Source organism: Nomascus leucogenys, chromosome 17 (genome assembly GCF_006542625.1).
Source record: "Nomascus leucogenys isolate Asia chromosome 17, Asia_NLE_v1, whole genome shotgun sequence".
NCBI classification, from domain to species: domain Eukaryota; kingdom Metazoa; phylum Chordata; class Mammalia; order Primates; family Hylobatidae; genus Nomascus; species Nomascus leucogenys.
The window spans coordinates 90,752,505-90,779,298 of NC_044397.1; the positions used below are offsets into that span (position 1 = coordinate 90,752,505).

Consider the following 26,794-nt stretch of genomic DNA (forward strand, 5'->3'; position numbering starts at 1 on the left):
ACCCAAAATTCACAGGGCCCGGCCAGGGCAGGAGGGTGGCTTTTTACCTGTCAGCTCCTGAGCACAAAAATGACAGAAAGGCGACAACGAGGTGGGGGGGCAGGGGTCCCTAGGGGTCAAGGAAGGTGAACAGCCAACAAGCAAAAACGTCTCTAAGCAAATCGAGAGGTGGAAAGCCTCCTCTCTGGCTCTCTTCTGAACAATGTGCTCAAAACAAAGTGGCCCGAAATGCAAATGGGACGGGGGAGCTGGGCTGGCCAGAGGGACACCAGAAAAGGGGGGTTCTGGGCTGCCCCTTCCCTCCAATCTGGCTGCACACAAGATCTGGACAAGGCCCGAGCCACACCTGACCTGGACCGTTTCCCAGCCTTTTAACGCTCCTCTGTTATCTGTGCAGCGAGATGCTCTAACAGCCTCTCCAGCTTGGGCTGCTTATGGGAGAGAAAACCCTGCCAGAGTCAGGGGCCACCGACCCCCCTGATGGCCACAGAGGCCTTGTGGCTAATGACACTCCCGGCGTAAGGCCCTCGTTGCCCAGGCCAGGCCTGACTATATCAGGGGTGCTAAGCAGGGGCTGGGACAGCGGGGCTGGGGGGTCCAGGAGGAAGCCCAAGCCCTGGGCGCCTGCCTGGAACCCCTGGTGTGTTTTGCGCGCTGCACGCGCTTGTTCAGCAATTTCACGCTACACCGCCTGACAATGGAAGCGTGGAGCCCAATCTAAGTCTGCACTTCCCAAATGCCACTTGTTTGTGAACACATGGCTGAACCCCAAATTGCTTTTAATATCTGGGCAGTCCCCACCACCTCGCTGCAGTTTCAGCTCCGACAGCACCTCCAGGACAAGCCCAAGGCCTGGGACTTACAGCTCGATCTGCTGCTGGGCTGGTCACAACACCCGCGGTGTCCCCACGGTGGCACAAACACACAGACGCATGCCCTTTCAACATAGCAACAGCCCCAAGATACTCAACTACTCCTTTAGACCAAAAAGCCGAAATCCCAACTTCTGGATCTCTCTTCTTTTAGCAAAACCCACAGTCTTCACTAGAGACATTCGAGATTTTCAGAACTGAGTCCCGGGGGCATCTCTCAAGCCTTCCCTGCTGTAGACCCCTGTTCTTTTTCTAAACTGGACTGAAGGCAGAGAAACAGCCAGAAAAATAAAGGTTAGCTCATTCGTCCAGACCGGCGCAGCCAGGAGAGATGTCACACAGGCCACCTATGCTGTCTCCATTTTCCCAGCAGCCAGGAGAAAAAAGCAAAAAGAGGTGGTGTGCTGTGGTGGCTCACGCCTGTAATCCCAGCACTTTGGGAGGCCGAGGTGGGTGGATCACTTGAGCCCAGGAGTTCCAGACCAGCCTGGCCAACATATTAAGACCCTTTCTCTGTAAAAGGGTCGGCGGGGGTGGGGAGTAAAATGAAACAGGTGAAATTCATTTTTTTTCTTTGAGACAGGGCCTCACTCTGTTGCCCAGGCTGGAGTGCAGTGGTGCAATCACAGCTCAGGGATGCCTTGACCTCCTGGGCTCAAGAGATGCTCCCGCCTCAGCCTCCCAAAGTGCCGAGATTATAGGCATGAAGCCACCATGTCCGGCCAAAATCCATCTTAATTATATATGCATATATAATTTATAGATACAAATTATGCTATATATATAGTTTATATAATATATAAATTATGTAACATATATAATTTATATAATTTAATTTATATATTTTATATAAATATATATAATACATATAATCATATAATATATAATACATATATAAATTATATATTATATATACAAATTATATAAATTATATACAATATATACATACATATTTTTTTTAGACAGTTTCGCTCTTGTTGCCTAGGCTGGAGTACCAGGGCACAATCTCAGCTCACTGCAACTTCCACCTCCTGGGTTCAAGTGAATTCTCCTGCCTCAGTCTCCCAAGTAGCTGGGATTATAGGCGCCTACCACCATGCCTGGATAATTTTTGTGTTTTTAGTAGAGACAGCATTTCACCATGTTGGCCAGGCTAGTGTCAAACTCCTGACCTCAAATGATCTGCCCGCCTCTGCCTCCCAAAGTGCTAGGATTACAGGCATAAGCCACCGCACCAGGCCAAGGGCTGACATCTAGAAAATGCCGCGAGAGTCAAAGAATCCGGATCTGGCCCTGTGGTCTCTCCTATCACACCTCCCCCATGTCTGGATCTGAGAAGAATCTGCCGTTTGTGCTGACCCCGGCCCTGGAGGAACTGGAAGGCTCCGCATTGCGAGGGATGCTGGGAGGAAGTACCTGCTCTCACTCTGGCCAGCCCGCTGCCCCTGCTCTGCTGCATCAGGAGCAGCCACGTGACCCCGAACCAGAGGGAGACGCCGGGAGGGGCTGAGGCTGTCTCTGTGGGGAAGACAGAGGGGCTGCGAGGAGCTGGGCTGTTCAATGCTGCCCAGAAACAGCAGCCCTGAGCCAGGGCCATGCGGCCGAGCCTGGCCTGCTGGGACAGCTCAGTCCTACTTGGGGGCAGCTGGGAAAAGCACGCAGGTGACTTCAGGGACAGCCCTGGGAGGACGCTCCCCAGCCCCCAGCCCCCAGCCCCCAGCCCCAGACAGGCAGCCAGGAAAGGGCTAGACCTGTGGTGCCCAGATGGCCTCCTAGCTGCTTCCCTTCCTGGGTCCCACACTCCCCTTTCTGAGGCTTAGGGTTCATAAGCCCCGTCCACGTCCCCGTCACTGGGACCCCAAGGCAGAGACCATAGGGGAGGGGGTGGCCAGCCAAGGCAACCCCGTCCCACCTGTGCCCAGCAGCAGCTCTTGTGGGCTTCCCATCCATCCAGTAGCCTCCCACGCCCTTCACGTGGTCAAGAACAGCCACACAGATGACTGTACATGGCGTTAGGAGAGTGGGAAACAAGCGCTCAGTTCAGACGCCAATTGCTGGCCAATAATCGGCCTTCTGAGACCAGGAACGAGAATCACCAGAAAAAAATCAAGCAAGGCCCACTCGCTACAAGTCCTCCCACGGGCACGCTAAGCTCACCGTGACCTCCAGGGACCCCGCCAGCAGGAAGCGCCCAGGCACTGGGAGCTGGGGGGCTGCCACCGACAGGGGAGCAGGGAGGGATGGGGGCAGATGCCTGAGTGGGCTCCTGCCTGGCCAAGTGGCCCCCAGGAGAGAGATGTCAGCAAACAACCCATCCCCGGGACCATGATGGCCAGGAAATGCCCAGGAGCCAGCCAGCAGGGGGGACAATGGTGCCGGTGGAGGAAACACCACAACCCCTAGACCCGAGCAGCCGGCCATGCCCAGGAGGCCCACGCAGGCCGCGGGGTAGCTGGTGTATGCAACTTGCCGGAGATGGGCCCGGGGTCACCATTGTCCACCCAACCTGCCCACCTCCTCTCCAGTCTTTGAGGTAAGGAGTGTTCTGGGCAAAAGCTCTCTGAGGAGCCGGGAATCAGACCCTGGTTGAGAGCCCAGGCCCTGGGCTCAGCGAAACGGCTGCTGGACCAGCTATGGGCGTGTGGCTGCAAAGGCAAAAAAGAGCCTCCTCCAGCCCTGCTGGGACCTGTTCCCAGCGGGCAAGCTCTTACCTGAGTGGCCACTTTGCCGTAGTCAATCCACCGCAGGGTGGCGAAGTTGGTAGATTCTGCGCAGTTGAACCCGTGATTGAAGCCGGCGTGGTAGCCGTAGGGAAATGTGATCATGAATTCCCCAGCCTCCTGTGTGATCTGCAGAGGGAAAGGGGACAGGTGAGGGCAGGGCCACCAGAGACGCACCAGGGGACGGGGCACAGGGACTTCCCAGCAAGTGCCAGGGAGCCTGGCTTATGAGCCAAGGAGGTTTCATGAAGTCAAAGGTGATCCAGGGACTCCAGGGCTCCAGCCCATTTCCCACGCGGCTCATGAAGGACATGGTGAGCAGCTGCAGCCACAGCCACAGCTCTGCAACCTCCAGTCTGCTCAGCCGGGCCCCTCCAGCCCCAGTAGCCCCTGCCCTGCCCCAAGGTGGCGGTCAGCATCACCCCAGTGGGAGAACTGCAGATGGAGCCGTGGCTGGATGCAATGCCCGTGGGGGTGTCTCCAGCCGGACCTTCATGGGGAACGATGGGGGCCTCCTGCTTTGGAGGTGGCTGAGTCACACTCACAGTCACTGTGACACGTCCTGAAGCAGCTGGGGCTGGTTTCGGGGCGGGTGGTGCTGACAGCAGCTTTAGAATGCTCTGAAGACAAGACACTGCATGCGCTCAGGACACCTTCTGCCCTCGCATGAGAAAGGAACCACCACTGCACACGCAAAACACGCCAGGAAGGGGCCTGCGACATGCCGCCATCCCAAGCCGTTTTTCCATCGTATCCCAACAAGGGGGTCTCCACGAGGTCATGGAGATCCAGAAACACTTGCACACTGGGGACAGGACCTGACACCACAGATCAGCACCCTGGAGAGCGGGCCGATGCTTCCAGACCCAGGTCCAATTCGGATGGTCGGCCCATTCGACTTTGCAGGTCTCTGAAGCAGGACCCCCTAAGCTGAGGAGCCAAGCCGTGCGTGGCTGGGGTGGGGCCCATAATGACCCCATATCCAAGGTTTCCCAACAGCCACCCCAAGGCCTGGAAGAAAAGACAGGGCTGCCTACCAGTGCTGGGGGGCTACAGCCTCATGCCCTAGGAACCCTCCCCACTCTGGGGACACTCGAGATGGCCACACTGACCCCCCCACTCTCTGCTCACTGCTAAGCCCGTTGATAAAGCCTTTGAAAGAGGACCATCCAGAAAGATCGACAAATTTGGAGTGATGGCTCCCACCTGCTATACCTTGGGGCTCGGGCCAAGGGCTTCTGGGAGGTGGGGCTGTGGGCCCAATCCACAGATGTGGAAACTGAGGCTCACAGACTAGAATCCTTGAAGTCAAGTGGGCTCCTTGTCTTTATTTAACATCCAGTAAAACGCAGGGATCACAGGCTGCTCGGAGTGCTGGGCATAACCACTGATCCAGACAGGAACAAAACATGCTGGGCCCCCCGGGCACCCCTCCCACCAGCCCTCTACCAGGCCATCCCCACCCAACCACGCACGCGCTCTCGGTCACCACAGACCTCGTTCCCTCCTAGCGGTTCACATGAACGGCGTTGTACAGCAGGGACGCGTGCCTGTTGTCTTCCGCCCGGCGCGCATTTCTGAGATTTGTTCCCACTGTCGTGTGCACCAGGCGACCGCTCCTTTTCATTACTAAACAGTACTCGGTCATGCGTGGATCTATGGTTATTTATCCTCCTGTTGACGGACGTGCGCGCTGTTTCCAGTTTGGGGCTCTTGTGAAGAAAGCTGCTAAGAACACTTATGTACCAATCTTTCTGGAGACATGTTTTCATTTCTCCTGAGTAAATATGCACAGAGTGGCATCGCTGGGGCACAGGGTACATGCTTCCGTTTCCAAGAAACTGCCGAACGGTTTTCCACAGCCATGGCACCGCCCTGCATCCACCCCGGCTGTGAGTAGCGTGTGGCTGCGCCCTCCTCGCTGGCATCTGGTGGTGGTGTTCTGACGTGGCCGTCCTGGGGCTGATGGCGTCTCCCAGCTGGCTGCCTCCTTCTGACTTCTACCGACGCTGGGCACGGAACCATGGCTTTTGTTCCTGCAGCTCCTTCGTAACACGTCTGCTCAAGCCCCTCACCCCGCATTCATCGGGCCGTTTGTTTTATTATCTCTGATTTGTAGGAGTTCTCAGGCCTGCTGATCATTACGTATTCCCCCAGAAAGATGGGCAGACATCACTGGATACATTGAAGTCACCAACAAGCCGTCAGAACTGGCGAGGCTTTCAGAAGCCAGCCACGGCGTCAGACATCAATCAAAACCGACGCAGCTTGGAAAAACGCCAGTCCTTAAGAACACTATGATATTTTTTCAAATAATTAATTGCACCAATCAAGGGAAGTCAGTGTGCATTAAGTTATATTTTTAAATTCCCATTCAAGTGACAGCCACGTGCAGCAGAACGAGCACGCGGCAGAAAATAGGGGTGGTGGGGAGCACACGTGGCCCCAGAGCCTGGCCCCCACCGTGCAGGACATGGAGTTCTCTGGACCGGCTTCTCCCCACTACGCTGGGAGCTCCGTGAAATGAGGGGCAAATAAAATTAAGGTTTGGGGCTTTTTTTAAAAAAAAAATGTAACTACCGGGCCAGGCATGGTTGCTCACACCTGTAATCCCAGCATTTTGGGAGGCCAAGACAAGAGAAACGCTTATGCCCAGGAGCTTTAGACCAGCCTGGACAACAGAGTGAGACCCCATCTCTAGAAAAAAAAAAAAAAAGTTAAAAAGGTAAAGTAAATGTCATTACTGATTCCTTTATCCTACTTGAGCTGGCTTCGGAAAGCCTTTTCCCTGACTACCTGCTCTAAGGCCAAGTGACGGCTCCCTGTCTCTCCCCTGGAGAACTAGGCCTGCAGGCATGCGTCAGGCAGACGTCAGACTCAGAGCCTTCAGGGATCCAGTTGGGCCCCCGGAATGCCAAGATCGAATGGGGGTGATGGCAGCAGAGAGCCAAGCTCTCATGGTGTAAGGACCTCACTACCCCAGCCCTCCTGTGAACCAAGGCCTAGAACAGAAAATGCACTCGGTTAGGACAAGAAGATTACATTCCTGCGAGGAAACCTGCATCCTGGCGGCTTCATTCCGTGCTCACAGTGTCTGTCCCGTGTCACTGCTGTCAACATTATCTAACAATCAATTAGAAGGCGGTGGGATGATGAATAGGCTTTGCGGCAAAGTCATCAGTGGTGACAGGACGCAGCCCCAGACACCAGGCACGGAGAAAGCCTGGAACTCGGTTTCCTCTGCAAGCTCTTGCAGAATAAATGAGGGAGTCAATGGCAGACTACAGAAATACACACTTTTAATTATTAAAAAGCTCTGCTATTGATCGGCTTTTTCTCCTAGAAGTAAATACCATTACAAAGATTTATAAGGGGAGTGTGGGGAGTCACTCGTTTGAAGGCTGCCAGGAATTCAGATGAGGGGACCCACGGTGCTCTCTGGAAGGGACGTTCATCTCGAGCCCGCGGTGTCTGAGGGGCTGAAGGACGGTCCCCAGGCTGGGCGGCACAGGGTGCTGCTCGCTGCAGTGGGACAGGGGCCTTCACTGTGGCAGCCTCTGGAGAAACCGGCGCCTGGCCCCGGCAACTAGCTGGGGGTGTGGGGGAGCACAGCCGTCCTGCCTGGAGCCCGCCTGCTACCATGCATGGTGCCAGCAGCCACTCTGGGGCTGGTGGTGAGCCACCTTTGGCTCAGGTTCAGGAACTTTACAGACAAACTGCAGTGCGACAGACGCTGACCCGGGAGTCCAGGCCACTCACCACCTGCCCGCCCCTTCGATGGGCACCCCCCTACAGGAAGCACCACTTTGGAGAAGGTTTTAGACAAACCAGCCAGAAAATCAGTATTTCTCACTTCCCTGAGCAATGCCGTGATCTGTCTGGTTTTGCTGGTAATGAATGATGTTCCAACCAGAAGACAGGGGAGAAGAGGAAAGGCCAGAAACCCGCACTTCTCCGAGCGAGATCTGCGCTGTCTGATGAACGCCCGCGGCGGCTGGGAGGCAGCCTCTGGGTTGCGGCCCCGCCAGGAAGAGCGGATCCCTGATGTGTGAGCTGATGCTTTGGCGGTTTGATTGAAATGTCACAAGCAATTTCCAGCTGGCTGACACTCAGGGCCTCACCACAGAGCATGCTCCCGAGCCTGCACATCACTCTTCCCATGGAACCTCATGAGCTGGGCTCCCCAGCTGCTCCCCACTCCTGCCCAGCACTCGGGGCTGCAGCCCAGACTTGCCTTGCAGGTTCCTGGCATGTGCCTCCCACCTGGACAGAGCTGGGGACATAGGCCTAGACTCTCCCATGTACAAAGGCTTCTCCACGGGGAAGGAACTGCCTCGAGTGGGTGTAGTTGCTGAGCTGGACCCTGAGCACAGTCTGCTCTGCTCCTGGGACACCAAACCCCAGCTGTCCATCAAACCAGGTATAGGGAGGCCCCACCCGTCGGCCTCAGGTCTCCTCCATCACAGCCTCCACCAGCAGCCCCTGAAGCAGTGAACTGAATGAGTTCACAGTCTTCACAGTGCAGGAGAGCCTGGTATGTCATTTCTAAACAGACAGTTCTCTCCACGGCCGGGTGACGTGGGCCATGGGGTGCCTGAGACTTAGGGTGTGGCCTGGGGTGGTAGGAACCAGGTTCCCACCTTGCACGGGGCGAGGGGCCCTGCCCTCTGTTTCTTTGGTGGCTTCCCGCCAGGTCAGCAGGGGCCACCCCTGCCCTTCCACCCCTACAGCCCCTGCAGAGGGGCCTCTGATGGCCACACCCAGGAGGAAGAAGTTTTGGTTTGGTTTGGGAGGGGAGGTTAACACCCCGCCAGACTCAAGCTCTGCCGTCTTCTCTCCCCCGTGGAAGAGCTGTAACTGCTGAGCCACGCCGCCCTCCTCTGCCTTGCTGATCACTGTCCTAGAAACTTCTTCAGGGTTAAGCAGCTTATCTCCTGGGGGTATGTGTGGCCACCTGGGCTTGGGCCCGGTACCCACTCCACCCACAGGCGTGCAGGCCCCGCCCCGTACGCACCCGGCTGAAGGGGATCCCGTACTTCTTCAGGATGATGGGTGAGATGAGGGTCATCTTATGCCGCAGGAAGGCGTCGCAGCCCTGCGAGCTCCCGGGGAAGAAGCCTAGGGCGGAAAAGGCAGACATCAGTCTCCCGGGCCATAGCCGGCCTGGGTTGGTGAGGATGCTGCACTCTGGGCAGGCTGGCTCTTTCCTCCCATGGAGAGCAGGAGTGTGGGAGCACAGAGCATGGCCAGACCTGCCCTTGGTTCTCAGAGCCCCAGTGCCTGCAGGTCGGGGGGAAGGAGTGCACAGGAGCCGCCCCACAGTGCCTTGCTGTGAGCTCTGCCAGTGGCAGACAGTGGTAACCCCCTCTGGCCTCTGCGCAGTGACCACGCGAGCAGATGCCTGGACTCGTCTCTGCCCAGCGGCGGGGGCAGCCAAGAGCCTCCTCACCAGGCGAAGGACCAGGGTTACTTGTGTGACAAAGTGCCCACCCATGGCATACACTTGGGTCCCTCACAGGGCGCAGCTATACAGAGACTTCCCCTCCGACCTCCCCCGAGACAAAATCCACCATATCACAGCCCACACGGTTGCTCAGTCAATGAGAGAGCACGACCCTGGGGAAAGGATGCAGTGTGGCAGCTCTTGTCACTCGGTCAACAAGAGAGCACGACCCTGGGGAAAGGACGCAGTGTGGTCGCTCCCCTCTCGGAGCTGATGTTCTAGAACCAGACCAGCCAGGGACGGTGGGGAGTGAGCAGTGCTGCCTCCCCCTTGGGCACCTGCTTTTAAGGCCATGAATGAGACTGTGCACCTGCCCCACACACAGTACCACAGGTGTCTTCACTCACTGCACAGGTGAGGAAATCGAGGCCCGGGCCACCAACCGACTCACCCTCGGCCCCAGCACTGCCAGGAAGTGGCAGAGTGGGCCTGACCCTGGGCTGTGGTCGGAGCTCATGACCTCTTCCTGTTGGGCCGCGCTCAGCATGGCGGGCTGCATGCACGTGTGTGGGGCTGTCTGTCTAGGAGTGCGCTCTGCAGCTGACTTAAAGCAGCGCCTGGAAAGCAGGCACTCACACCAGTGGCTCGGCACCTTCCCAAACCTCACAGCCAGGCTGGGCGCGGCGGCTCACACCAGGAATCTCAGCACTTTGGGAGGCCGAGGCAGGTGGATGCATCTCTTGAGGCCAAGAGTTGGAGACCAGCCTGGCCAACATCACAAGACCCCATCTCTACAAAAATAAAAATAAAAAATAAACCAAGCTTCCTAACTAGCACAGTTCAGGAATGTTTCCAAATCACAAGGTGAAGACCCGTGCATTTGGGGGGTAAGGTAAGGATGCCCTGGCTTCCCGGCAGCAGCTGCTGAGGCCCAAGCCCCTCGGTGTGCAGCACAATCCCTGTGCCAAAGGGACTTCCCTGAAGCAGCCGGGCCCCTGGAACCAGCACCGGGGGAGCCAGACGGGCCCAAGCCAGGAAGGGCAGTTCAGGGAGGGGACTCACCGCCTCATCTCAGGCGCTTCCTGCTCCACCACCCACTCTGCAAGTGGCAACAGGCAGGAGGCCGGTCCAGGAGGCAGGAGGACGGCGATCAGGTGTGGAACAGGACGGGTGCACCCAGGTGAAGCCCGGCTCCAGCACAGACTGCGGAGCCTAGCACCTGCTCCCCACCAGGGCTGCTGGCTCTCCCCGGGCTGCGCCTGCGTCCCCTGCCCTGTGACGGTAGAGAGGTACTGCCACGTGGAAGACAGAGGTGTGGGGTGTCATGCCTGCAGCAGACATGGAACCCACAGGCGTCCACCTCCTGCCAGGACTGACCAACAGCCTCGGCCAGCCCGAAGGCCCTTCTAGAAGCCTGCACAGACCTCAAGCGCCTCCAGGACGGGACACACACCCAGTGGGTCATTGGCGGAAGGCAGCACAGGTGTGTGCGAGAGCACCAGCACACGGAGGCCCAGGCACACGGGGAGGTGGGAGGGCGGGGCCACGGTGCTTCCGCCGACACCCAGCCGCTTAGACACCACGGTGAGGTTTTGCAAAGTACAGGGGTTTGCCGAATCCAGCAACTTTTCTCTGCACTAAAAGCATTTCAATTAGAATTATGACTGCCTGCCACCCGGCCCGCCGGCCTCTCCGCAGTTCCTCTTTTTAATGCACAGTTTAAGTGGCTCTCATTAAAGCTCTAACAAAGGCGCACATTTTAAGTGATTAGCACCAATAAGGCGCCAGCACATTAATGCTCTCTCCATGGGCTCCACAACTCTCCCAGCGAGCCCATTTGGAGCACAGCTATTCATTTTCCATATTAATCGCACACCCCTTCCACCGTCCCAATGATGGAGCATATCGCCTCCCCCAAAAACAGTCTGGGAGGGGCACCTAGGAACACAAGGGGGGTCGGGTCGGCTTTCCCCAGCACTGCCCCATCCTGCCCCCAGCTGCCATCCAGAAGGGGAGGGCAGGGCCCTGAGCCAGAGGCCACAGGGGACTCAAGGCGTTTCCACGCAGCCGTAGGCATCTGACACATCCCACCACCTTCCTGATCCTCCTCGGGGTTCAGAGCCAGGCTGGCTCCCAGAATACTGGAAGCTGCTCTGCCCTGCTAAGGAGTGACTAGGGTCTCACTCTGTCACCCAGGCTGGAGTGCAGTGGCTCCATCACAGCTCACTGTAGCCTCGACTTCCCAGGCTCACGCTATTCTCCCGCCTCAGCCTCCTGAGTAGCTGAGACTACAGATGCGCGCCACCACGCCCAGCTAATTTTTACAGAGACAGAGTCTCATTATGTTTCTGAGGCTGGTCTTGAACTCCTGGGCTCAAGCGATCCTCTGACGTCAGCCTCTCAAAGCACTGGGATTCCAGGTGTGAGCCACTGCACCTGGCCAGAGTCCATATTTTCTAAGAACCCCTGTGAAAGCACCACCAAGAACTAATTCTTCCTTGGCTCCCCCTCACCCAGCTCAGGCACTGAGCCCTCTGCACACCTGGAAACCAAACCAGCCCTCCAGGTGCCTGGCCCGGCCTCAGGGTAGAACTGGTCACATTCCAGGGAGAGAGGATGTGGCAGTGCTTGGGGACAGGGGTGGCCCCGCCAGATCCTGCTTGTGGCCTCTTCAGCAGGCTCTTGTCAACCTCTGCTTTTCTAATGCAGAAGTTGCACTGGGTGAGAAGGGAGGGGACAGTGGCTAACTGTAGTCTCCGTTAAATATGGAGGGGGAGAAGTGGCTGGCAAGGATGGGGTGGCCCTCTCGGTCTGGGCACCAGAGAGCACCAGGAGGGGCCGCCCGGGTGAAGCCCGGCTCCAGTATAGACTGCGGAGCCTAGAGCCTGCTCCCCACCAGGGCTGCTGGCTCTCCCCAGGCTGCGCCTGCACCCCCTGCCCCGTGGCAGTAGAGAGGTACTGCCGTGTGGACGACAGAGCTGTGGGATGTCATGCCTGCAGCAGACAAGGAGCCCAAAGCTGCTCCCTGACCGCTCAGTGAGGTTTTCTTCTGTGGCTTTCTAAGTGTGGCTGGCTGAATAATGGAACTCCAAGGCACCCACATGCTAACCCCTGGGACCTGTGAGTGTGGCACCTTCCATGCTGAAAGGGACTTTGCAGATGGGACTGAGTTAAGGATCTTGAAGTGGGGGAGCACCCTGGCTATCTGGGTGGTCCGATGTCTTTCCGCGGCTCCTCAGAACAGCGAGGCAGAGGGACTTTTGGTTACAGCAGAGGAAAGTGAGGAGACCAGAGACAGAGGCTGGAGTGATGCGGCCCAAGCCAAGGGATGCGGGCGGCCTCTAGACGCTGGAGAAGCAGAAACGGGTTCTCCCCTGGGACCGAGCCAAGGGATGCGGGCGGCCTCTAGATGCTGGAGAAGCAGAAACGGGTTCCCCCCTGGGACCGAGCCAAGGGATGCGGGCGGCCTCTAGACGCTGGAGAAGCAGAAACGGGTTCCCCCCTGGGACCGAGCCAAGGGATGCGGGTGGCCTCTAGACACTGGAAAAGGCAAGAAATGGATTCTCCCCTGGTGCCTCCAGACGGAACTGGCCCTGCCTGCACCTGGGTTTTAGCCCCTTAATGTGCATTTTAGACTCCTGACCTCCAGAACTGTGAGAGAATAAATGTGTGTTGTTTTCAGCCATTAATTCTGTGGTCATTTGTCACAGGAGCCTCAGGACGCTAATACAACGCAGGGAATGTTTCTTTAGCTTATGTCTTCAAAGTTGTTTTGGAAATTGGTATTAAAAAAATACAATGGGAGAAATGCTTTAATCTGGCTTTTCTTTCACTGCTTTAGTATGTAAGTGAGCTGGACCTTTGCTACAGCCTGTCTGTGACTGCAGAATTTCTACTATCAGAAGCGTGCTCCTAAGACCAGGGTTCACCTGTGCATAAGAACGGGGTCCAGGTTTCCAACAGAAACGCTAAAAAATACAAAGAGCAAAGCCCTCGGTCCAGAAGCCAGGAGAGCACATGCCAGGAGAGGGCCCAGCCCGCAGCCCAAGGACTCGCTTCCCCTCTGTCCCCGCCACCGAATCTGCCGCGCTTGGGCAACATTTCCTGCACAGCCACGCGACTCCTGGCACGGTCTCTGGGACAGGAGACCCTTATTTCCCTAGAAAGACTGACAGTTCCCATCTCCAAAGCCAAAAGCCCACGGGAAGGGGAAGAGAGCGTGTGGCAGCCATCCTTTGGCTCGAAGGTTTGGAAGGGACAGAGGACGGCAGCCAGGCAGTCCCGGGAGCCTGTACTGAGAGGCTGGGCGAGAGCTCCTAGAAAAGCCGTGGCTGTCGTGTGCTGAGCTGCCCAACGCTGTCCCTGAAGGGCGGGGTGCTCGGACAGGGCCCTCTCAGCGCTGTCAGAGGAACAACGGGCCCTCACTGACCCTCACCCCTCACGTACCCCAACCTGTCCACCTGCCAACCCAGAGGAGCCAGCTCTTGAGCGGCTGGGAATGGACCAGCGGGAGGGAGGAACTGCTTTAGCCAGCCGTGTCTTTTCATGACTTTCCAGGCACTTAGGAGCAGTGAGGTGTCATGAAACTTGCACCCCTGTTGGGCTGTGACATCGGCGCTGACATGGGGACGCGGCCCAAGTGCCTCAGGGCTCGGTGGTCAGGGGAGCTCAGGGTGGCCCCACCCCGGGTGTCTCCAGCTGTCTGACTTGTTTCCAAGTATCCCACAACCTGAGGATCTGGCACTCCCTCAGGCACATGTTGGGACCCTCTATGACAAACCCCTTCTTTCCCAAGAGTCCCCAGCGAGCACATGAATGTGAGCTGGTGGCATCGCCCGTGAGGACATTTGCCAAAGGTGTCCAGGTTGGGTCCCAGCAGAACAAGGGCAAACACCATGAGGCCACCATGTCAGCTCCCCCGCAGGTGAGCGGACTGCTGGCTGAACTGTCTCCTTTCCTAGGCTTTCTCAGAATTAGCAAGGGCACAGGGTGCGGTCAGGTGATGGGAGGAAAACAAACACAGGCTGCCCTCCCTGGGCCCTGGCAGCCTTTGACCAGGCCCAAGAAGTCTGCGCTAAGAAAACTGGAAAACAGGAGTGTCTGGGCATTCTGTGCGAATTTCACAAGAGACAAACTGCACAGCAGAAGGGCGTGAATCTGACCACGAGGGTGGGAGGAAATGGAAAAATCACACAGTAATGGCTCAAAGAATGTCACCACTCCCCAAAACCCAAACCCAGACCACAGCAGAGCCTGGGGGACGCCAGCTGCTCTTCCCCGCCCACAGGCACCTCCCACCCGGTCCCAGGTCCCCGGGGCCCTCAGGGCAGTCACCTACCGATGGCCAGCCGCTCCAGGCGCTTGCCGTGCTCTGGCGGGATGGCGTACCTGCGAGAGAAGGGAGGCACGTCAGAAGCAAGATCGGTGGCAGCCACGCATGGGGGTGTCCCTGGCGGGACCAGCCTTGGGGAGATGCAGACAGTGCCCAGAGCAGAAGCGAAGTGCAGTCGTGGTCAGGGCTGTGTGGAGGGGATGGCCATGGCCAGGGGCGGGGGCTTTCAGGACGGAATCCGTAAGGAAGCGAGGGGGGCGGGTGGAGGAGCGGGGAGTGAGGACCATGGCTCGGTGGCTTGTGACACACTCAGAAAGCCAGGAGTGGGGATGCTCCCAGTTAATCGGCACTCCACCTCAAGGAGGCTGAAAAAGCAAAAAATAAAAGTACTGGATTGGAACTGCGGGTGGTGAGGGGACCCTGGGGGGGCCAAGTCTGGAACAGGAAGCATCTGGGGCCCCTGGAGCTGCCAGCCCGCTCTCCAGGCCCACGTCACGGTCTCCAGGCCTACGTCACCTGTTTCCCGGCACTGGGAGCCAACAAGGAAAAAGCAGCTTTGGAAATGAGAAAAGCTGCATTTGTCACCGACTTTGTAAGTTTTATTTTTACACATTCTACATTTGAAAGATCACCAAGGCTCCATCATGAATAAGAAAGACGTAAGATGAAAGTGTGCAAACAGAGGAAGCGAAGTGGGCGTGGCGTCCCGCTCATGCCATACTGGAAGCTGGAGACCTGTGACGCTGGGGCTCTCTTCCCATCAGGGAAGGTGGGCACCAGGAACTGCAGCCTTGAGGGGGAGCGAGAAGCCCCAATGCCAACGGGGACACCACCCAGCCCACTCCCGAGGCCTCCGGCAAAATAAAAACCTCAATTTCCAAGCGAAGGGGACGAGGACAGGGCCTTGGGGACTTGAGGGCACACTGCTGAGTGCCAGCTGAGGGTGGTCAAGTCCCATCCTCGACCCCCACTCTAGAGTAACAAGGGCCAACAGCTCCCGTTCTAGAACAGTCACACAGATGAGAGGACACATGACGTGGTCTCTCCCCCAGACCCTCCCAGGGCAGAAGCAAGACAAGGAAAAACTCAGAGGGTGGGAGATGGCCCCTGCTCCCCTACAGCCCCTTCCAGCTGAAAGGCCACTTTGTTTTTTAATGAAATAAAGAAGCCGGGCGCGGTGGCTCACGCCTGTCATCCCAGCACTTTGGGAGGCCGAGGCAGGCGGATCACCTGAGGTCAAGAGTTCAAGACCAGCCTGACCAACATGGTGAAACCCCTCCTCTATCAAAAATACAAAATACCAGCTACTCAGGAGGCTGTAATCCCAGCTACTCGGGAGGCTGAGGCAAGAGAATCGTTTGAACCTGGGAGGCAAAGGCTGCAGTGAGCCAAGATGGCACCACTGCACTCCAGCCTGGGCAAGAGAGTGAGACTCTGTCTCAAAACAAACAAACAAACAGAAAGGCCGGGTGCAGTGGCTCATGTCTGCAATCCCAGCACTTTGGGAGGCCGAGGTGGGTGGATCACAAGGTCAGGAGTTTGAGACCAGCCTGACCAACATGGTGAAACCCCGCCTCTGTGAAAAATACAAAAATTAGCCGGGTGTGGTGGCAGGCACCTGTAATCCCAGCTACTCAGGAGGCTGAGGCAGGAGAACTGCTTGAATCCAGGAGGCGGAGGTTGCAACGAGCCGAGATTGTGCCACGGCACTCCAGCCTGGGCAATAAGCAAGACTCTGTCTCAAAAAAATTAAAAAAAATAAAAATAAAAATAAAAATAAATAAGGAGGGGGCAGGAGCCAGAGAAGAGGCGAACATCACGGAGCCTCTAATCTAACAGGACACAAATAATTAATATCTGGGCATGCTCCCAGGGTCCCCAGCCGAGGCAAGCCCAGCATCTTCAACTCTGTCGTCCTCAGGGGGTCTTCCATTGTCTGGACAGAGGTGCGTTCCCCTTTTTTAAATGGGCTTTTATCGTTTACATAAAGATGAGAAAAGTTAATCCCAATCCAAAGCACCTTTGTGGGATTAAAGACCCCTCCACACAGGGAATGAAACACTCCACTCCTTCTGGGAAGATGCCGGGGACGGGAAGGAACTAATTTATGGCTCCAAGGCTGCGATGATTAATGCCGTATCCCCAGCCTACAATGCTGCTCCACTTAATTACTGCCTGTAATTGGGAGTTGTAAAGATAAGATTAATTGAATCTGGAGAATGTTAAAAGTTTAATACATTGGAACGTGGCTCCGGCGTTATCAGAAAGCACAGACTGCAGGACGCTGGCCCAGCCTTCAGAGGAACGGCCCCCAGAGAAATCACAAAAGACTCTTGGACAGGAGGCCGGACAGCCATGGAGACTTCTGGGCTCTGCCACCAGCAGCGCCCAACAGCGAGCTGCACCCCCCGCGACACCCGGAACAACCCAGTGACGGCCTCGGGGAACAGGCCGATGCCTGATGCTGGCAGACCTGCCTCCCAGCCACCCCCAAGGACACAGGCAGAAGAAAAACCTCAGTTTCCAAGAGAAAGTGCCAGGACAGGGCTTTAAGGACACACAGAACTGAGTGAGGCTGCAGGCGCCACACTCCATCCACACAGGGCTGAAAGCACGCTCACGTTCGCTTAGGGGAACAACCCCAGGACGGGGGACTAGAAGGTAGCCTCGGGGCCTGCTTCTCACACCAAAGCTCTCTGGGTGTCCAGAAAAGCCCAGTCCAAACGATGGGGTTGCGACGGCACTGGTGGGCGAGCCATGGAGCTGGCGGATTGAAGCAGATGCATGGCAGAGACCCACAGTCACCACAGGAGAAGAGACTCAAGGAGCCTTCGGGCCTCCCACAGGGGTGTCTCAGCAGGGTCCTCTGCCCAGGCCCCCAAAGAGCGAAGAACGCACAGCCCCCTCCTCATAATTCCTGCTCGGGGATATGCTGGGGCATCCCTGACATTTGGCCTTGGCTCTGGAGGAAAAAAAAAAAAAAAACAGGCAAAAGCAGCTATTTGGGTTGGAAATGTTTGCTCACTAAAGCTCGAGGCAGGGGGAGCATCTGTCTGGCTATTAGCGAGCAATTTCTCGGGGCTGTAAAGACAAGTCAGGTTTATTGGCCACCGACACGGGGAGGCAGTTTGTCTCGCTCCCTGGAAGCTCGGTCCCCATCACAAGGTCAAAATTACGGCCAAAATCAATCAGCTTTGCCTGCCTGCGACCCCAGGAGGTCTCTTTCTGGACACGACAGCCCTGTGTGCCTGGGTGGCACGGGGCTCTTGCATGCTTTCTGGACAGACGGCTGCCCAGGCCCTCTGGCTCCTGTGCAGGGGCCACTGGTCCCCAGCCTGGCCTGCTCCCAGCCTTCCTCCTCCATCCAGCTCGAGATGCTACCGGCTCCATGTCCTGCACGGGCCCTGCCCACAAGCCCCCAGCATTTCCTCCCTCCCCTCCCTCCCCCATGCCAGCATCACCTCCTGCTGACACAAAGGCCCCCACACCAGCCTCTCTGTCCTCTGACTCTGTCAACCTCCCCGGGACCCCACAAGGGCTGACCACCTCTCACCCTCTAGAGCCCTGGAGGCCAGGTCATTGCACGTGTCCCTCCCTTCTAGCATCTTCAGAGCACGTCCCCAGGACTGGGCTGTGTGTGGCTGGCCATCTGCAGCTATCAGCTCTCCCTAAGCCAGGGGCAGAGTGCAGAGAGTCTGAGGCCCAGCACACAGGAATTGCTGGAAGCAGCTGCAGAGGTCAAGACAAAGGAAGCAGGAAGAGCGACTCCTGGAACCTGGTGGGTCTGTACAAGGCAGAACAGGCCGTGGGGCTTCAGAGGGCAGAGTCAGAAATGTTAAGGGGGTGGGGAGACTTAGCTCAGTGCAACAAGGACTCTTCCAGCAAGCTAAGCTCTCCGAGCATGGATCAGGTGCCCTGGGGTGTGTCTGGGCAGGGGCTGAAGACAGCGCCGTTGAGGAGGCTGCCAGGGGAGCCTTCGGGAGGGAGGGGTGGCCTGCACAGTTCCCTCAGGTGCCCCCACTGCAGGCCCCTGGCCTTGCCTGGAGGAATCTGGTTCTAAATCAGGGCGAATGCAATTAGGAGGTGCTCCTCTGAGGACTCGCATCGGCCAGGACGCGGGACGCGGGACCCAGGACCAGGACCCAGGCATCGCCACTCCTCTGCACCACTGTCCACAGCACCCCCCGTGGGGTCTCCATCTCCGTGTTCTCAAAGCCCTGCCTGTCTGCCCCCCTGTACCCACTCCCTCTGTTCTGGAATGCTGTACACCAGTCCTTCTGGAAGACAGTAAGCCACAAAGTCATAGAAACTCAGCTCCGCATCTCCAGCCCAGGCTCTGGAGCCATCTACCTGGTAGCCAGCTGGCGCTGGCCGCAGACGGCTCCACAAGCTCTGTGACAGCCACACGTGGTGGTGACCAGACGGTCAGGAAACAAACCCAAGCATCGGACGTCCTTTCGGAAAGTCAGTCACGTGCAAGCCAAAGCGGCGTGGGTGAGAAAATAAAATGGGAGAGACAAGCACCAGGACGTGGCCCCTCTGGAGCTGGGGACACGAGATACATGAGGTCACAAGATGGTTAACAAACAAAATGATGGTCCAGCAGTGTACCAGCTCCTAGGCCCGTGGGGAGACACATGTGACCTGGCACGGTGACCTGCCAACGAGGACATGAGATCCGGAAGGAAGGACACCCCGGTGCGGAGGCAGTGGGTGGGCGGGCACGGGCAGGTGGGCAGCCCCTGGACCCTCTACCTTCCCAGGCTTCTCTTTTATACTTTGAGGTGTTTTGAGTAGTGAATGTCACCAACCTTACACTTACTGCCACCCAAGAAAGGCAAAGCTAAAAGCCTCAAAGCCACCCACAGGGCAAGAGTGGGGGCCGGGCCACCTCTCGAGGGGCTGGGACCCAGAAGCAGAGAGCAACTGAGGCTGAGCCCTGAGGCCTGACACGCAAGAGTCTGACCGGTGTCCAGAGACACTGGTCACATGGGAGGTCAGGATTGCAGCAAGGACTGGGCCCGACGTGGCAGCAACGAGCCGCATGTCCCTGTTTCAGTGCCGGGGCCAGAGGGTGGGGACGCCCCACCAGGCTCCACCAGCGTGCTGAGACCAGGCCTGAGTCCAGGCTGGCGGCAGAGCTGTCCAGGGGATGCTGCGAGGCCCCGACAGCCTTGCTTCTTCTGCTTGCGCAATTCCCCAGGGGCTCCTGGCGACGGGTGGGCGAAGCTTCGCCATGGGCCCCAGAAGCCCCTGGCCGTGCAGAAGAGGGGATGGATGGCGGGCAGCTCATGAGCCAGAGCCGGAGCCGGAGCCAGAGCCGGAGCCAGAGCCAGAGAATCAAAGCAAAGGCGTTCTCTGCAGGCAGGCGCTCCCCTCCAGCCAGGGAACGGGCCACTGTCATCTTGCCGCCACGCCGGCCTGGGAAAGAGTCTTCTGTCCGCTGCAGAGGATGCTATTAATAGTGTAATTTCTTGGTGTTTTGTTTATTCCCCCGGAATGGCTTGATGGATGTGAATAATTATCAGACTATAAAAGCCAGCAAATGTGCTATTTTCTATCGCTCTAAATCATCAAACAAATAAAGTGTGAAACAGCATTTTTGAATATAATTTTCCCCTCTAATGGCTTAGAATTATTATCAAGAACAATGAAATAAATAAGCAAATGCCTTTCAGTTAAAAATTAAATAAGTGTGTCAGGAAAGGGAACACAGGCCATCCTGGGCAGCCGGGACCTGCCAGGGAGCCCTTAGCTACGATGATGGCGAGCAGACGGGCTTGGGGCCGCACAGGCCAGGCCACCCCTGGGCGCCATCCTACAGGGCCCCAGCCTGAGGCGGGCCCACGTCTGGCTCCATAAAAGCGTGGCCCCCACTGGTCTCTGCAAAGCGGGTGCTGTGGCCCCTCCTGGGCTGGGTGACGCTGCGCAGTGGGGCTGCCCGCTTCGCCTGTAGGCACTGCCTGCCTAGCTGACGCCCCAGCACCCCCAGGGATCCTGCCTGCCATGGCCGAAGCACACCGCACCTGACCTCAGAACCCGAGGTGGAGGAGGTAGGTGTCCAATATCCTGCCCGCTCACAGCCTCTGCCTCTCCCAGCCATGGGCAGGCAATGCCAGCAGGGCCGCTGCCTCTCAGACCAGCAGAAAACCCGAGATCGGGGCAAAGTCTCTGGATGAGGGGTGTGATGCTGGCGCCGGCCACACATGTCCCCACCACACCTGCCGGCTGCCCCAGGCTCCCTACCTGGGCCTGGGCGGCACTTCCACAGCGACCAGGTGACTCCCGGCGCCCTCTCCCTCCTGCTGCAAGCGGAATGGGCTCCTTGGAGGCTCTCAAGCCAGGACTCTGTGGCCCTCACCTCTGGCAGTGGCCCCTGCCTGGCACCATCTTGCTTGGTCCCTGTGGATGGCTCCGAACCGGGAGATGGGACATCATAGTGTAAGTTTTTTTAAGATTCGTGTAGCTTTCTCCCAGGTGACAGTGGCACTTGGAATCCATTCCACGGCCCAGCCTGACAGCTCCTGCCAGAGGAAGCTCTTGGCAATTAGGTGCCGGGGATGAAAACGCTCTCCTCCCTGCCCCCCGCCCCCGCCGCCGAGGAATGTGTGCCAAGAGCAGGGGTCCGACCAAGAGCCCTTCAGAGACGTCGGCGCAGCCCAACGCGTGCTGGAGGGTGAGGAAGTTAATTTCACAGTATCTGCACATGCCTGGGCAGACGGGCCTTCGCCATTTAATGCGCTATCATTGCAGACACAGAACCAGGGAGGCAGAGCCCGTGCACGTCACGCTGGAAGTACCCGAGACCAGGTGTCAGGTTGGACAGAGGCCACCTGGCAGAGTGAGCCGCCCACACAAGCCCAGGAGGGCCATGGCAGATCCAAATGCCAGCGGCATCCCCAGGACCCCAAGTTGCAAGCAGAACAGAAAAGCCATGGTGACCGCCACCCTCACAACAAAGCCCTATGGTGGCCCTGGCCTGCGACCCAGCAAGACGGCTCTGGCGCGCTGCCCTGTGGCTGGCACAGGCCGGGAAGGAGAGCAAGGCAGCTACAGGGTGGGCTTCCTGCGAGACCCAACAGACAGCTGCTGTCTCAGCCCCACACCCACGCGAGCCCCTCCACTGACATGCAGTCCCAGAGCCAGCTGAAGACGAGCCAGGCCAGGGTGCTCTGCTCCTCAGAGCCGCACGGTGACCGGGCCAGGGACGCACAGGTCTGTGTGGTGACCACTGTGCTGCGCCGTGTCAACTCCGTCCACAGAAATTGCCAAGTTCTCTGAGCGCCTTCTATGTATGCTATGGATAAATTACGCCGCAAACAAAGCTGTTCACAGGAACCTGAGGACCTATTCATCGCACTGAGGACACAAGGACCAGCGAGCCACGGTCCCTGCCGGAGTTGCTGGGCTCAGTGCCACAGACGCACTTGGTTCTTCAGAGTGTCTTCGGTGCTGTGGAGTCCAGGGTGTCCACCAAGTTAGCACAGGCCCCACCAGAAACCCTGAAGAGACCAGGTCACAGATGTCCTCTCTGGAAAAGGCACCAGCCCAGGTGGTTTTAATGAATCCTACCCAATGACCTTCATCTAAAGGGACAGTGCTCATGTACACACATGGCTGGCAAGCAGTAGGGAAGATCTGATGTTACTGAGCTCGTTTGCTGAATCCGGCATATTTTCCAAATGGATGAATAAATGAATGAATGGGAAACCCTATCATCAACAAAGAACACACAAGCAAATGATAAGCCAGTCCCACATGGATGTAAAAATCCTAAATACAGTATTAGTGAGTCAAGCACAGTAGGCTATTGCAAGACCAAGAAGAGTTTATCCCCAAGGTTGCAAAGACATTCCAAAAATTAATATCTATCAAAAATTCCAAAGCATTTGGTACAAAAATTCTCAGGCAACCAGGACGAGCAGGGACTCTCCCACTATCGCCTTCACGGCGAGGCAGGAGAGGACACAATCTGCCCGTCATCACAGCACACACCACACTGCACTAGAGACACTAGCCAACGCGATATATCAAGAAAAAGACAAAGGGTTTACCAAGCAGAAGGGATAAGACAAACTTCTTAAAATCGTAATAGAAACGTCTAAGCAAGGTGTAATGGTGCGTGCCTGTGTTCCCAGCTCCTCAGAGTGCTGAGGCAGGAGGATCACTTGAGTCCAGGAGGTTGAGGCTGCAGTGAGCCATGACTGCACCACTGCACTCCAACTCCAGCCTGGGCAACAGAGGGAAACACTGTCTCTTAAAAAAAAAAAAAAAAAAAAAAGTTTAATTATAATATAAGTTTCTACTTAGGAAATCTAAGCAAACAAACAAACTGGTAAAACTATAGAATTAAACACAGCCCAGCAAGGTGGCAGAATTTTTAATTAAAAAAAAAAATCAACAAAAAGAGGGTTTCCTCTACAGCAGAAAGAACATTAACAGAACACTCTAAACCCACCAGGGTAAACCTGTCCCTCGTCTAGGATGGAGCAGGAATTCTCGCCACAAACAAGGCCACACACAGACCTGGTAGTGCACTTGCCTGCTGTACTCACAGGCTCTGACCTGGGAAGCCGGCGCCCACCTGGGTAAAACCCCTCCACACCCCTGCAACAGCGCATGGGGACGGGCGGGAGGAAGGGCAGGCGCCAGAGCTCACCACGTAGTCACCAGCAGCAGCAAAGGCATGCTACCGACGGCCACCCCAGGAGGACGGGTCGCCCAGGACAGGCGGCCGCCCCACAGGTCAGTCTGGTGAGATAAAGATGTTAGAAAAAACACCTGTACAGGCAAGGGAGTGGATCCACAGGCCAGGACACACAGACAGCCCGGGAACTGCCAAGAACACTGAGGTCCCGTATCTCGGCTGAGAGAGAGGGAGAGGAGCTGTCACCAACCGCAGGCTGCTAGGAGGGAGAGATCACAGGAGACCGGACAGAGGGCGGGAAGAGGAGGAGTGAGACCCTTTCTCAAAGACTCACAGGAGAAACGGGAGTCCCAGAGCAGGTGCAGGCCCCATGGGGAAGGCTCCAGCCCTGGCATTCTGCGGGGCCGGCCCTGCTCCCCCAGACGCCAGTGCTGCAGAAATGCAGCCAGGCCTGGGCCGCACGGCTCCTCCCAAGGCAACGACAGAACTCCTCCCAATGTCTGATGGAAAGCTACCCTATTTCTTCCTTCTTTTTTTTTTAACAGACAGGGTCTTTGCTGCAGCCTCAAATTCCCAGGCTCAAGCAATACTCCCTCCTCAGCCTCCCGTGTAGCTAAAATATGACAGGTGTGCACCACTACACCCAGCTAATTTTTTCTTCTTTTTTTGTAGAGATAGGGTCTCGCGATGTTGCCCAGGCTAGTCTCGAGCTCCAATGGCTGGCTCAAGCAATCCTCCGGTCTCAGCTGCCCAAGGCTCTGGAATTACAGGCATGAGCCAACCTGCCTATTTCTACTGGAAAAATCTTCTTTCATGGAGCCTCGTCCTGGGGAGAGGCCACCTCCCTCATTTGTCCCCAGCACAGGGGCCCTTTATGTGGCAGATACTAACACTTGCTCGGGACGTAGGATCTGCCAGGGAGCAGGGTGGCTTTCTCCCAGGATCTGCCAGGGAGCAGGGTGGCTTTCTCCCAGGAAGTAGCCTCATTGAGCTGCAGTGGCTTTATCTTTAGCGGATCGTTTTACGGGACAACAGATGATGGAATTTGGTATCTTAAACCAGCGGTGTCAATGATTTCAAATAATGACATTTTTATTGAGACACACAGGAGACCAACGGAGTCCTGGATGCCTCAGCTCAGGGAAGATGGGGAGCCTGGGATGGGGAGAGCCGCCCACAGGAATGCCAGACAAAGCGGAGCCGCAGGCGGAGGAGGCAGAGCTCTCGGCTCTCGCAGGGCCAGCCAGAAGACCCCATTCCTGGCACGGTGGCCGTGGGTGGCCCGCCCTGCTCTCCCGGGCCACGAGGTGTCATCACACTGGCCCTCAGGAACCTGGGCTGGGTCAGCACCCCAGGAGCCGTGTGAACTTTACACACCGCCTGCTCCTTTAATTAGGAGCAGACTCGCCGAGGCGAGCCATGTCGTGCCTGCAATTAAAGGCCAGATTGGAGGCATCTGATCCCCAGCCCTGATTTATTTTAGGCCCACAAATTACTTTTATTATATGGCAAGGCCAAAAATGCAAAGTCATGTGCGAGTTGTTTGCGATGTTTCTCCTGCAGCCTCGCCAGGAAAGCTGTGGGAGTGCCCATCACAGGGGAGGGTGTGCAGGGCAGGTGCCCAGCAACAGAGCGGTGGCTGTCAGGTTCGGACACAGTGCCAGGGACACAGGGCCACTGACACACAGCAACCTCCCTCACGTGCCTGCTGTCAAACCGGCCTGAATTTCTGCTCATCAACAACCGGGAGGCAGCCCCCACCATGCCCAGACCCACGGCCCTCCTCCAGCGTTATCTGACCTGAGTGGGGACCGTTTGCCGTTTATTCTGTTAAAAGGCACAGGATGGTTTAAACAGGAAAGAACAAGGACAGTCTCCTAAGAGCACATTGGGTCTGAAGAGACAGGGACTGCAGCTGGAGAACAATCACGGCTTTTTTTTTTTTTGAGACAGTCTCCCTCCGTCGCCCAGGCTGGATGGCACAATCTTGGCTCACTGCAACCCCCACCTCCCGGGTTCACGCCATTCTCCTGTCTCAGCCTCCCGAGTAGCTGGGACTACAGGCACCTGCCACAACACCTGGCTAATTTTTGTATTTTTAATAGAGACGGTTTCACCACGTTAGCCAGGCTGGTCTCGAACTCCGACCTCAGGTGATCCGCCCACCTTGGCCGCCCAAAGTGCTGGGATTACAGGCGTGAGCCACCATGCCCGGCCCATGGCTCCCTTTTGTCCAGACAGTGAGGGATCACCCGGCCAAGATCAGCTCCCACATGAGCCGAGCCCAGCCCCGTGGGGCCTCAACACAGGCCGAAGGAGCTGCTGGCCTAGAAGAAGCTCTGAGGCCCTGGAAGGCTGTGGGGAGGAGACAGCAGAGAATTCGAGAAGCTGCTCCAGCACCAAGCTCTGCAGAAGGCCAGCTGGGCACCGGGGCCGGTGCACCCGTGGCGGGAGTGAGCCACATGCAGGCGTCCCAGAGAGGCAGTGGGGCGTGAGGCCCTGGTGGGAGTCTGGGTCTCTGTGTGCAGAACGTGGTCTGGATACCTGCAGGCTGTGGAGGCTCCCATCTATTGAAACACTCTGATGCCTCTATGCTTACATTTATTTCATCACTGGCGCCCACAGACACACAGCACCCACTGAACCTCATGAGGAAACATGGTGACAGCCAGGCGCCTGGTGACCGAGATGGCCCAGGGCGTCCTAAATGGCATGCGTAATGATGGGACTAGCTTTGGAGAGCACAGGAGTTAAACTGTCTCACACACAGGCCGATGGCCATGGGGGTACATGCTCCTGTTCCTATGACCTAAGTCTCAGTCTGTGCCCACCACGGGCAGAGGCCGCAGGATGCTGGGTCCCTCCCTGGGCCTCGGGGACCCAGGCTGGGCTCTGGAGCTCCTGGAGGGTTTGGCTCACACACAGGTTAAGTCTGCTCGGCTCGCAATCAGGTCAGGGAGAACAGGCGGCCCGAGCCCTCGGCGGGAGGCTGCTGAATGAGGGCCCTTAGCATCGCTGTCATCAGCCCCGTCCTGCGCCCGCCCCATTTCATCAGAAGGCAGCCAGCGCTCCTGTCCCCTGCTGCTGGTGAGTGTGGAGGGGAGGAAGCCGTGCGCTGCCCAATTTTTAAGCAAAGATAACGAAGACTCTCTCCTCCCGCAGATTTGCTGCCATCTCCCTTCTGGGGAGCTGAACCCCGCCGGCAGCAGCCTCACCGAAGGGAAAGAAATTTGCCATGGAAACCAGGCCCTGTGCTCAGAACCCAAACCTCTGATGCCTACGTAGACCGGGTGGGCGGGTGACTCAGGGTTAGGGCCAGCCTTGCCGGCTGCAGTGGGAGGGACCTGCAGGCACGCACAGACCCCCACAGCCTGAATAAACTCCTCATCCGAACACTGCCTGGCGGGATTAACTGAAGATGGGAATTCATGCCCAGTGATGACATTTCCAACAGAACTAACAGTTTCTTAAAGTGGTGGGCAGGGACAGGATGCCCGTGACTCGCCTGGCACGCCACAGCCTAGAAGCAGGCGCCAGGTTTGTTTCGCTCCTACCTCCCTAAAACAAAAATCCTGTGGCCTCACAAGCGACATGAGCCAGCGTGCGCACTGCCACTCCAACCTGAAGCGCCCGCTTTGAACAAAACACTCCAAAATGAAGGCCATCTGCTCCTGCCAGACCAAGCCAGCGGGTGAGCGAGGTGCCACAGACAGGACTCAGCACACGATGTGGGGCAGGGGCTGGTCAGACAGCGTGAGGCTAAGGCAGCCCCTGCAGGGT

General features: G+C 57.1%; 1 protein-coding gene across 1 annotated transcript in view; it reads right to left on the reverse strand.

The window, feature by feature from the left end:
• KDM4B (lysine demethylase 4B) overlaps positions 1–26,794 on the reverse strand; it is a 177,050-nt gene that overhangs the window by 61,071 nt on the left and 89,185 nt on the right. Inside the window, 3 exon segments of the mRNA XM_030796980.1 lie at positions 3,584–3,721; positions 8,607–8,710; positions 14,374–14,423. Of these exon segments, the coding sequence (XP_030652840.1) occupies positions 3,584–3,721; positions 8,607–8,710; positions 14,374–14,423 (292 nt within the window).